Raw genomic sequence first — 12,181 nt, 5'->3', positions numbered from 1 at the left:
TTCCTGCTTTCCAGAAGAGTTCCAGTGTTCTGAATCTAGGGAGTGGCTCCTGCCCCACCCAACAGGAAAAGTAGTTCCAAACAGAAGAGGATCAGAGGCTCAGCTGGCAGGCAAGTAAGCAGCATGGTCTGCTGCAGGTAAGTCCACCCAAGCATCATGAGCCCGGCGCTTCCAGCGCTGGGACTGGGCACATTTATGAGCCTGGTGCCACTGGCGCCAGGACTGGGTCCAAAAGGTCCCAATTGGGACTGGTTGGCCCTCGGAACCTGGGTTATGGATCTGCTTCCAAGGGAGTTGGGAAAACCCTGACCTTTTGGAAGCAGAGATCATGACAGTACCTACAATTCCCATAGTTTGGTAAAGAATTGGAAAAGGGACAGAAACAAAAATATGTGCTGGACATGTTTGCAAATGTAAGGTAAAAAAGCAATGCACTGCTGCATTCCCCCAAATCTTCTAGTTAGGAAATCACACATTTTTAATAATGTTTCACAAAACAATAAAAGTCAAAAACTGAGCCAAGGTACACAGGATTTTTATGCTGACTACCTAAAGAGAGGTACTTCATTTGAAAATAAGGAAAACGATGGTTGTGAAGAATGGCAAGCATACATATTTTGAAAGAGCACAGGCAGAACTTTTGAAGGATAGGTGACTTGCACAGGCTACAAAAGAATACAGTGCCTAAGGCCGCGACTAAATGTAGGTCAAATTTGGGCAATGAAAGGGTTATGTAACGGAAGTGCAGTAGGAAATGCATGAAAACATTAGAGAACAACAAATGCCCTACCTTTCCACGTTCCCACAGGTGTCACGACGGAAACGGTACCTCACATGTGTGGGTGCACCGTTAGGAAAGATTTCCAATGGGTGCAATTTTCCCTCATTTATGTTCCCCTCCACCCCCCCTAAGCTTTTTGCTTTTGTTTGGCTTACACAACCTGACCTTTACAAGTGGTGCACAGCCTTCAGCTGCACTCCCCTGGGTTTTTGCTCATTTGTTATGGGGAAACTGACATGTCCTTCAGGCTGTCAGTACTGGGAAACCGTTTTTGACTGTGTTGTCATTTCTTGTTCATTTTTATCTATGTGTGTTAGGGAGAATTCTCAGACATGTGCTACTTCCCTTCTACCGGAGAGACCCCAAGCTCTTTTTGCTGGACTTTGGGACTTTTAATTTCTAACCTGGAGAGAGTGAGACCATTTTCCCACTCTCTCGTGTATTTTTTTCTGTGAATTGCGTTGTGCGTTTCTTTTGAGTCTGACAAACAACCTAATCCATAGCCATCATCTTTACATTGTGACACACAGCACCTTCAGTGCAGTGGCACAGGGACGTCTTAGATTTCCCAAAGGTTTGCATACCTTCTCTTGGTGAAACTACTGTTTCCAAGAGCAGTGAAGTGAAATTGACATGACTTTCATTTTGTAACTTTCTAGACCCAGCACACACTATCTTACAATAGGGTCCTGGAGGGGTTACTTAGTATCCCCTTTGTCTAGTTTCTCATGTAACATGTTTATGTTCCCTTTCTACAATTAATGGCTGGTGGCAGTGGTTTACTTTTTCCTACCATTTTGTGTTTTTACTGCGGGCTGCAACTGCAGCTGCAGTAAAGCATCCATGGGTGCCTATTTTGTCAAAACGGCCCTGGTCCTTTGTTCACCATTTCTTGTTGGAAAAGTCCTTCTTGAGGTTTACTCTGTGCGCCAAAACCAGGTTTGGTCCCTTTGTTCATTTTGTCTTTGGCGGGATACACCAGTGAAGCCCGCCTCTGGCTCCCGCGTTTCTGGCAGGGGGAGGAAACAAGGTAGGTGCCTAAAACTCCCTGTGCTTAATCCCCTCGGCTACAGGAAAGCACCCAAAGGTGATTGGCTGGCTGGCTGTCCTTTGAGGACAGCCACCCTGCTCTGTGATTGACAGCTAGGCTGCGAATGAATGGGAGAAACCTGCATAAAAGGTGAGGCTTTTTGCTTGGAAGGCAGAGTCGACCACTGGACGAAGGAATCCGAACAAGAACTTGGAAGAGACGCCTGCTCCAACTCCTGGACTGCTGGTTTGCCCGGTGAAGCGCTGCTGCAGTGATGAAGCTCTGAATTCGCCTCGACTAGAGAAGCCCTGCAAAGGAAAACTTCTCCCCTTGGGTTGGTGGAACCAATCGACCCCAAGACAAACTCATCTGGAAATCCTCTCGAAGTTTGCTGTACTTCCATTGCTGCTACAGGAACCGTTTGCCAGGGAGAGGAACACCAGAATCGAGTGAGTCGTCTTTAAGTCGGACCGGAGCTCCAGGAAGATCCTCTGGACTCCCATGAAGCAGGATTGACCAAGCCTGGGCGACCTCAGAGTGCTGGACCCCAGATACGTGGAAAGGTCATAAGGTATCCAAGAACCGCAGTGGTGCTATTTGCGAGAGGTGGAAGGAAGCTGAAACCACAAAGTGCTGCTGATCTGAAGTTTGCCCATTGCTGCCGCCGACCATCAATTCGTAGTGCAGGAGTACCCACGACTGAGGCCTAGGAACAGAAGCCAGCTGCAACCAATTTTTTCCGACCAAAGGTACTGTAAAACTAGGGGGACTTCTCTTGTTGTGTAGCCTTGCTAGCTCTCAGTTGAGACTTGTCTTGGTTACTTATGCAGAGTTGCTTGCAGCTTTGCCCCTCACAAGCCTCCCAGCTTGTGGCCCTACAGTGATTTCATTTTCTACACAGACTTCTAAAACATTGTGCAAGACGTTTTACTTACCAGCCAGAAGTGCTTAAACTCACCTAGAGTAATGCTCAATTAACATTGGCTGTCCTGGCTCCCTGAAAGACTCTATCCTCTGAATTTGTGCTTTAGCAATCCCTCAACAAATGTCCCACATTCTATAACTTGTATAGCTGGGAAAGGGTTAATTTACTTTGCATTGGGGAGATGTTCAAAAAGTACTTACCTGCTTAAGAATATTTGTTAACCATTGTTTTATTTCCAAAACCTTTTCTTTGACACCAAACTCAGTATTGCTCTAAATGTACCAGTGACATATCAATGTCCACAGTGTCCTAGTTATTTAAGTCACCTCAGGGTGTAGGAAGTGTGTGTGCCATCCCAAATGGGTATCTACTGATTTACAGGAACTGAGAGTTTGTATTTTGAAGTATATTTTTGTGTTACATATATTTGCTCCCTTCTAAAGAAGGCTTATTCAAACTGATGATTAAACAATTATTTATTTAACCAAGAAACCTTGAGTGCAAGTGTTTATTTGGATACTTGTCACTGAATCTCTGTTACAACCCTACAGCTCACATTGACCCCTCTTGATATAAGCCTGGCTGCTCAGTCACTCTACAAACTTGTGTAGTACATGCTAATACCAAAGGTTGGGTTAACTGTTGACGAGAGGACAAGGCTGGTGCTGTCTCCCACAGGTTACTGCATACAATCTTGCCTAACAATGTGCCAAGTACCTTACAGTACAGTGCATAGGAGTCTTATGGCCCTAGCTATCCTCTAAGGATTTTTTGGTGTTGGTATAAGTATGCCTAGGATTAACTGGTGGCCACAATTTACTTTTAAAGTATTTTTAGTTTGTTTTTATGGACCATACCGCGTTTAATGCGTTTGGTCCAGGACTGTGGCCAGTGCTGAAAATGGGCGTGCCACAAAGTACTGTCCTTTGTCCATTTTGTCCCTTTGCCTTCACCCAGGTCAAGAGACCCGGTATTGATTATTTGGGCATGCACCCTCCCACGAAAACCGCATCTTTCACGAGCTCCTGCATGTCACTTGTGCCAATACCCAGGAGGAGGGTTGGGACTGTCTGGTCCCAATCCACACTACTAGTGACAGTATGTCTGGTATCTCTGAATGACTGGAACCACTGTGGGCCATGATTGGCCCATGCCTGGCGTGCATGCAAAAGAGCAGATCTTCAATTTGCTATCCTAGAGTTGAGCGTGAAACAAATCTTGGATAAGAGAAGGGGCTATGCATCCATTCCAGGTCGATCACCAGACGTTCACACAACTTCAGAAGGCGCCATTCATCCTCAACGAAAGAGCCGACTCGTGGAACCACCAGAAACGTGCTGGAAGGTTTGGCACCCTACCCTGCTGTTATCCCATCGGGTCCCTGCCTTTGTATCTTACCAAGAAAGGTTAAGTAAGGGCACTTCGATCCTTTGGAGTAGTGGGACCAACTACTCTCTGCACTTCCTGCTTACCATCGCAAAAAGAGCCTCTAAGGAACTGGTCAGGGGCCATCCAGCAAACTGACCAGCTCAAACCCAGGGTATCGTATAGGAGTGCCTGCGTCCTGAGTCGAGACTCAAGACTTTGGGCATTGCTTACTTGTGGTCCTGGGCCCTCTCTTGCCAAAACTTGTTGTCCAGTCTCCTCTGGGTCACGATTTATGAGAGTGTGCCACTGTCAAGGATGGCACTCTATTAAGAGTGGCACAGGACACCCAGAAAGGGTTTGGGTGGTTGTGCCAAATAAAGTGGACAGATAAGAACACACACAGCGGAAAGGAAAGAAAACGAAGAGTAGGCAAGAGTAGCAAGGGAAAAGATACAGAATGAATACCCTCTTGGGGTGTATGCAGATATAGGAAAAGAGTATTCCACGAACCTTGGAAATACTCTAGCCTTCTGCACAGTTTGCTATAACAGAGGCCCACGCTGTTTGCTGATGACTTGGAACAGCAGCTATGGGTGTCTGTAATGTAGAAACGAGACAAGGGAAGGGGCAGAGGTTGACTGATGGGAACCAACAGACAAGCTCTGTACAAAAGGGTCTACAAACAGTACAAGAGAAGATACTACAGACAAATCCAGGAAAGAAGGTGATAGCAAACTAGCAGAAGGAAATGAAGGGAAAGTCGTGTAACAGGATAGGATTGCAGAGGACAGTAAAGAACAAGGTTGAGAGCTCAGAGGAGCAGGAAAGCAATGAGTAAGCCCACAGGAGTAGGACTGTAAGGTAGAAAGCCCAGAGGAAAAGGGCTTAGGGCAGCAGAGTAAAGCAGACTGCACGGCAAGGATCCCAAAAGGGCCGGGCAGTAAGGAGTGAACCCTGAGGGACAGGGCCGCTGAACGTAGAAGGTAGCAGAGGACTGTAGAGGGCTGCTAGGCCGAGCACCCAGCGGAAAAGGTAGGTAGTAGGCAGCGGAGCGTGATAAGCTGCAAAGTCGGAAGGCCCAGAGGACAAGGGATGTAGGTAGTCAGAGTGAGGTAGGCTGTAGAGCAGGGAGCCCAGAGGACAAGGGCTAAGGCAGCCGGAGTGAGGCAGGCTGCAGAGCAGGGAGCCCAGAAGACAAGGGCTGAAGGCTGGAAGGCAGCAGAGCGTGATCGGCTGCAATGTGGAGAGCCCGGCAGGGCAAGGGCGGAGGCGGGAAGGAAGCAGAGCGTGATCGGCTGCAATGTGGAGAGCCCGGCAGGGCAAGGGCGGAGGCTGGAAGGCAGCAGAGAGTAACAGGCTGCAAGGCAGGAAGCCCAGAGGAGCTGGACTGAGGCAGGGAGCCCAGAAGGCTATGGCTGTAAGCAGCGAAGTGTAACAGGCTGCAAGGCAGGAAGCCCAGAGGAGCTGGACTGAGGCAGGGAGCCCAGAAGGCTAGGGCTGTAGGCAGCAGGGTGTAGCAAGCAACAAGGCAGGGTCCAAGTAGGAGTGAAGGTAAACAGCATACAGGATCCGTAGGAAGACGCGAAAGGTGGAGGAAGGACTCTCAGATGCAAGAGGCTGAGCCACTGCAGGCAGCAGCCTTTATACTGCCTAGCCCAGCACAGAGGCAGGCTAATTGGTTGCACCTGGCTAAGCACACCTGCAGGCAATCGGCCACCTCCCTTTCTGTTCCTGGGCTGGTGGAAGCAGGGCAAGCCCCTTGGGCTTCTGGGGGGTGTAGTTCCTTTGATAACCCATAGGAACAGCCAGGAATCGATGCTTGTAGCCAGGTGCATTGTGGTATACGTAGTTTGTGGCAAAAATAATAAAGTTCCCAAAGTAAATATAGATGGATCCAAGAGTCTGTTGGAAATAAATGATAAACAAATAGTCCATATTGAGCGTAAATGGATGCGCCCATGGCGCAGGCATGACAGCCACACTGCAAGCATTTGCAATCCTTGTGTTGCCCGCTGGTGTGACTATTGCTGCAAGTGCCTGCAGACCTGCCCCCAGTGTTCTGACAGGTGCTGCACCAAAACTATCCTTCTCCTTTCTTCGATAGCGGAGAAAAGGCTTCTGTCCCGCCACAGACGATCGTCCCCTCCTGCAGCCGCTGAGAGCCGGAGCGTCTTGTAAGTGCACGGGTGAACCCTACTAGCAAATTGGACTAGACAGGCAAACTTTGTCCTGGAATGTGACAAGAGTCGGGGAGTACCTGCATAACTTATCGGTGGCCCCCTTGCACATCCATCTGTTTTTACGTACGATAATACCTGAAAAGATACTCACCTTAGCTGGGGTAGCCTGCGCACCCCAGCTATTCCCGAACTCCGAAAGTCGGTCTATCTGCAAGGGTAGACCCTCCTCTAGAAGTTGGGCTTTATTCTTCATCGCCTCAACCCCCTTCCTGAACATCTACAGCTCCCGCTTTTCACTTTAATGCACGACTGTGCTTTGTTAATGCACTTGTTAGGGAGAATTCTCTTTTCTGTGCTAATTTCCTTCAACCTTAGAGACCCCCCAGCTCTTTTGCTGGACTTTAGGCCTTTTTAATTTTAACCCTGGAGTGAGTAAACCCTTTTTCTCACTCTCTCGTGTGTTTTGACCTGATTTGGAATGTATGTCTCCTTTGTTTTTGGAGTCTGACAAACTCCGTAGGCATCTACTTTTTGTATGGTGACAGTGTCACAGAGAAATCCTTTAGATTTCTCATAAGGCTTAAATACCTTTTCTTGTGTTAACTACTGTTCCCAAGAATAATAGAGTGAAATTTACTTTACTAAACTTTTCTCTTTGTAGGTCCACCACACCCCATTTTATGTGGAGTGCTGGGAGGTTACATAGTAGCCCCTTATCCTACATTCCCATGCAACTTTTTAATGTTACCCTCCCTACTTTAAATGGCTGGTGGCAGTGGTTTAATTTTCCTACCATTGTGCTTTTCTACCACAGGCTGAACCCTCAGCTGCAGTACAGCAACCATGGGTGACCATTTTGTCAAAATGATATGATATGATATGGTATTTGTAACGCGCCTATACACAAGTGTTTCAAGGCGCGGACTTCTTTTTTCGCCATTTTCTGTACGTAAAGTCTTACTTGGGTTTTACTCTGTGCGTCTAAGCAGATTCAAGCACTTTGTTGGTCTTGCCTTTGGCGGGCTTCAGCCATGAAGCCCACCTCTGGCTCCGGTGTGTCTGGAAGGACAGGATGTGAGGGAGGGTCACAAAACCCCCCCTGTCCTTTGTCTCTAGGAATGCCTGAATGCAACCAGTCCTGATTGGCTAGCCACCCTGCTGTGTGATTGACAGCCTAGGCTTGCATTAATGGGAGAAACCTGCTTAAAAGGCAAGGCTTTTGGGACTAGAGGCCGAGTAGACCACTAGGAGAAACACCCAATGAAGAAACCATGACCGAAGCTTGCTGCATCCTCCTGGACCTTTGAATTACCCGGTGAAGCCCTGCTTCTGTGCTGAAACTCCTTTTTCAATTCGATAGAGAAGCTCCAGAAGGGACAACTTCCTCCCTGGTATTAGTGGGACCAACTAACCCCGAGACAAACTCCACTGGACCATCGTCCCCGACTGGCTGTTCTTCTTCATTGCTGCAGGAACGGAATGCGAGGGGTTGAGTAATCCGTAGTCGAGTGCAATGTCTGAAATCATGTCTGAAATCCGGCTAGAAGCTCCAGGAGTCTCCCACAAGGACCCTCCAGAAGCAGGACAGCCAGAGCTAGAGTCCCCTCACCAGAGTGCAGGACCCAAGAAGTGAAGGAAGTTCAGCCGGTATCCGAGATCCGCGACAGTGCTGTTTACCAAGCACTGAAACCACAAAGTGCCACAGAACCGAAAAGAGCCTGTAGCTGCCGATGACATCCCAATTACCGCTGGAGGAGTCCTCTAGACGCCCTCGCTCTTGTCCCCATGACTGAGGCTCAGGAACATGGGGTCTGCACTGCTGTAGCAAGAAAGAATCCAGCTGGACCAGTCTTCTTCAAACCAGAGGTACTGTTTGGACCTGGGGTACTTACCTCATTGTCTTTTAGCTGTGCTCTTCTCAGTTGGGAACTGTAGTGGCTTACTTTTTAAGAGTTGATTCCAACTCTGTTTCTCACAGGCTTAAGAGCTTTTGACCCTACAAGTGATTTTTCTACTCTCTCTCTAACTGTGTGCAAGACTTTTATCTAAGAAGTGCCTCAGCGCCATAGACTGTGTTCCAATTGACTTTGGCTGTCCTGGCTCCCTGAAGACTCTTCTAGCCCATTGACTTTGATATTGTGTGTCCCTCATAGGTGGTAACTTGTTTTAGACTGTTACTGCTGGGAAAGGCTTGTCTAGATTTCATTGGAAGATTTAGTTGTACACACACCTGCTGAGAACCCGTTTAATATTTTTCCTTCCTTAAAACCTTTCCTTTCTGCAATATATAAATGCCATTACTGTCCTTGTGATTGAAGTCGCCTAAGGGTGTTGGAATTGTGTAAGAAGCATATTCAAAGAAGATCCACTAACTTGTTCAGAATCTCGAAAGTAATTTTAAAGTGTATTTACATTGTTACATGAATTTCCTTTTTAAAGAACGCTTATTTAAAATGAATGTTAAATAACCATTTATAACTGAAAGCTTGAGTTTAAGTGTTACTTGACTACTTATATTTACGGATTTCATTTTAACAGCTCCACATCTCACTTTTAACCCTCTTGAGATAGGCCTGGCTGCTCGGTCACACTACCAACTTGTGTAGTACAGACCTATACCAAAAGGTGGGTTACTTAATACCCAGTAGTTAGGTGTTGTGTAGTCTCACACAGTTGTGACTGCACCAATTCCTACCTAACACAGACAGCCTTCCAGCTCTCGTTCCAGCTCCTTCTACTCCTCCTATCGTGATAAGGCCTTTTATGCCTCACAGGTTCAATAATTGTCTTCAGGTGTAGGCCATTAGCCTTAATTGCCCGACTACTGCAATGGCTACTAGGTTTAATTGCCTGACTACTACATCTATATGCCTCTTCAGCCCTCTTCCTCGTCTCAGTACCGCTAGGATTCTTGTAGTTTCTTCCAATGAAGTTAGGTTTTTCGACTTCTGCATTATGTGTAAGGGTAGATTTAATTCCATTAAGGCTTTTAACAAAGGGGCTATGAGAATTAGTTATAACAGAGGAAGATGTTTTAGTGAAGGCAACATATTCATTATCCTTCAAATTGTACCCTTGGGACTGAGGAAGGTATTTAGTTTGCGATACCAAAAACGGCCTCTCTTTTGGTATAGTTTGTTCTGGTTTTATTGCCTTAGGGTTCACAACCTTAAATTTAATATGAGGTTTAGAGACATTAAAATGACAATAAACCATAACCTCTTTAGGCATAGTGGTATGAATCTTCCTATCAGAGGAAACATACTGTGTCTCATCCCACAGGATCTCAACACCCTGGGACCGGTCTCCTACCAGGCAATCCACGCGCAGTACACCACCTCCCGGGTTGGGATCAGGAAGCATCTGCCTTCCCTTGGCCACCAGGGAGGAGACTTTAGGTAGGGTTTCAGAAGCCCAAACAAAAATCTGGCCAAAGAATAAGGGAAAATCTTGTGGCCATTTTAGGGCACTAGCCACATTCTGTAGTCATACCTGATAAATGTGAATGTGCACACTAGAAATAACACATGCCTACGTGTCATTGTTATCTGCGTCTACAGACAGTTCAATCACACATTCAGATGCATTAACGTGGCTACGCCCACGCCGTATGACGACATCCGCGCATAGAACACTGTCCAATCAGCACATGCGGCAGTATGTAGCAGCAAGTAATCACTACACCCACCAAAAAAGAAGTTTACATTTAATAAACCAAGTATTAAATAATAATAACAAAAGAGAGAGTAAAAGAGTACTTTTTGCACATTCCAGCTATAGACGTGGGTGTAGTTCATCAAACCCATGAATAGGTCCCTCCCCGTCGTTGCTGCGGTTACCTGCACCTCCAAAATCCAACAGCCCATTGGACTACACCATAGCCGCGGTTATTCATAGATGTTTAAAAAAAATATACAGCCGCAGAACTACTCATACCATCTGTAGTCTTATCGTATCCTCGGATATGGCCGCGAGTTAACGGCCGTAACAAAATAAAATCTTTCCTGGTCTCCCCAAGGCCTCACCAAGCTGCCCTCATCTGTGCCAGCTCCCCCACTCCACAGATGATCTCCTCACCTCCCCTACCCTCTCCCTTGCCACCCACAACACACAGTGTTTCTGTGACGCAGTTTTCTTTCAGATGTCGGCTATTCACAGCTATAACCGAGGCAACAGACAACCTTGTCTTGCAAACTCGGTCCCTGGACCGCCTATAACTTCCCGATTTCACTTGCTGTCCTCAACCAAACTCCACACCTCTAGTCATTTGCAATTATTTTAACCTGCAGATAACTTTTTAACTACTTTTCTTTTCCAGTTATCCTCGGCTATAACCGCGGTTATCGGTCGCATCGATCGAAAAACAAGATGGCGGCTATTTCATTTCTAAAAACACCCAGTTTTGTGTAAATCCCCGAGATATCTATTTTTGAGAAGGGGTATCCCCTTCTCTGTAAAATATTTAAATAAACCCCCAAACCACGCATGGATCGTGAGCCAACACTTCGTGCCCAAGTTGTTTTGGATCTGGTCCATATCCGTCCAGCGTTTTGGGCTGTGGGCATTGGCAAAAATGGACTGTTTGCCTATGGAAAAATGAATGGGGAAGCAGGGCATATTTTTGAAAAACTTTTTTTCCCGCTTAATAACTTTCTTATTTAGGAACTAATCTTTACAAAACTTTGGATTTTCCGAGGCCCGCAGGTTTTTAATCCCTTTTGTAATTTCGGTCAAATCCGCTACTCGAATCAAAGGTGGCCAGCTATACCTGCCACCTAGCTCTCTCAAGTCTAAACCTTAGACTACGCAAAAAGTTTGTTTGGACCAAAGCGTGAAAAGCACCAACAGGGTGATTAGGTTCACTTTCCAGAAACCGACACTTGGGCTAGTTGTGAGAAACATTTGAGAAACTTAGGAGCCTCTCAGGAAAGAAAATTCAAACTTAGTAAGGATTACAGGTGTAGCTTTACAGTAAAACCTAGACTCACCCGAATATTAATCTGCCAACTTCCATTAGCCAAAAAGCATCCAACAGTGCACCCATAGCAAAGACCACCTGAAATAAAAACAATGATTTAGAAAATTATCACATATTTTTTGCACTATTCTAATATTTTGAACATGCAGAAAAGGATTCGGAAACCATGATCAATTTTCATGAAGGAATCGATTTAGGACTACATTCCTAAACTGTAACTCACAATGATTACACCGATATTCACTCCACCACCCCCCTCCACCCCCCAAGTCCCTCATGGATCACCAACCACTTGTATCCGGTGAACCACATGCAGGACCATCCTGGCAATGTAACTCACACCTGGAGTCTAAGTAGCATAAGCACACCAAAGGTGCCAGGCTGTCTGTTCAAACAAGCCTCCCTGCTTGACTCAGAGTGTAATTCACTGGTTGGTGGCAAACATTGTATTAATTTAGCAGGCTGCACACTGCTGCAGCCAATTGTGATCTGTGAGCAAGACATGTTCCCTGCAGGAGCCAATTAAAATGTCGACCTAAATTTAGAAGTTCAGCGATACTTCACAAAAATGCTTTGCTTATCTAGTAAGCATGGAAACAAGGGTACACCATACATGGCTATTGCCTCGCTGAGACTCCATGTTAGGAACACAGGGAAGCCACGACCAGATGTAAGAATGTTGTCTGGGATTTACTTCTGAATCCACATCCGGAGTGTGAGCCCTAGATGGCTGGAATGCAAGAGCTGCCCTCAACATTCCCAAAAAAGCACACATATCCGAGACCAGACGTAATCTACGCTGGCTCCCTGTCAAGCATAGAATATCACCAAAACGCTGGCCCTTACACACAAAGCCAGAGCTAACCTTGCTCCAGCATACCTTACCAACCAACTCACACCTCACACCTCCTCTAGACCA

General features: G+C 46.4%; 1 protein-coding gene across 2 annotated transcripts in view; it reads right to left on the bottom strand.

The window, feature by feature from the left end:
- Positions 1–12,181, bottom strand: part of MFSD1 (major facilitator superfamily domain containing 1) — a 499,977-nt gene that overhangs the window by 275,466 nt on the left and 212,330 nt on the right. For both annotated transcript variants that reach the window (XM_069618453.1, XM_069618454.1), the window contains exon 5: positions 11,273–11,340. In XM_069618453.1, the coding sequence (XP_069474554.1) occupies positions 11,273–11,340 (68 nt within the window). The remainder of the gene's footprint in view (positions 1–11,272; positions 11,341–12,181) is intronic.

This window comes from Ambystoma mexicanum, chromosome 10, assembly GCF_040938575.1.
Source record: "Ambystoma mexicanum isolate Mex_15411 chromosome 10, UKY_AmexF1_1, whole genome shotgun sequence".
In the NCBI taxonomy this organism is placed as follows: Eukaryota; Metazoa; Chordata; class Amphibia; order Caudata; family Ambystomatidae; genus Ambystoma; species Ambystoma mexicanum.
This window is presented reverse-complemented; position numbering and strand designations above follow the sequence as displayed.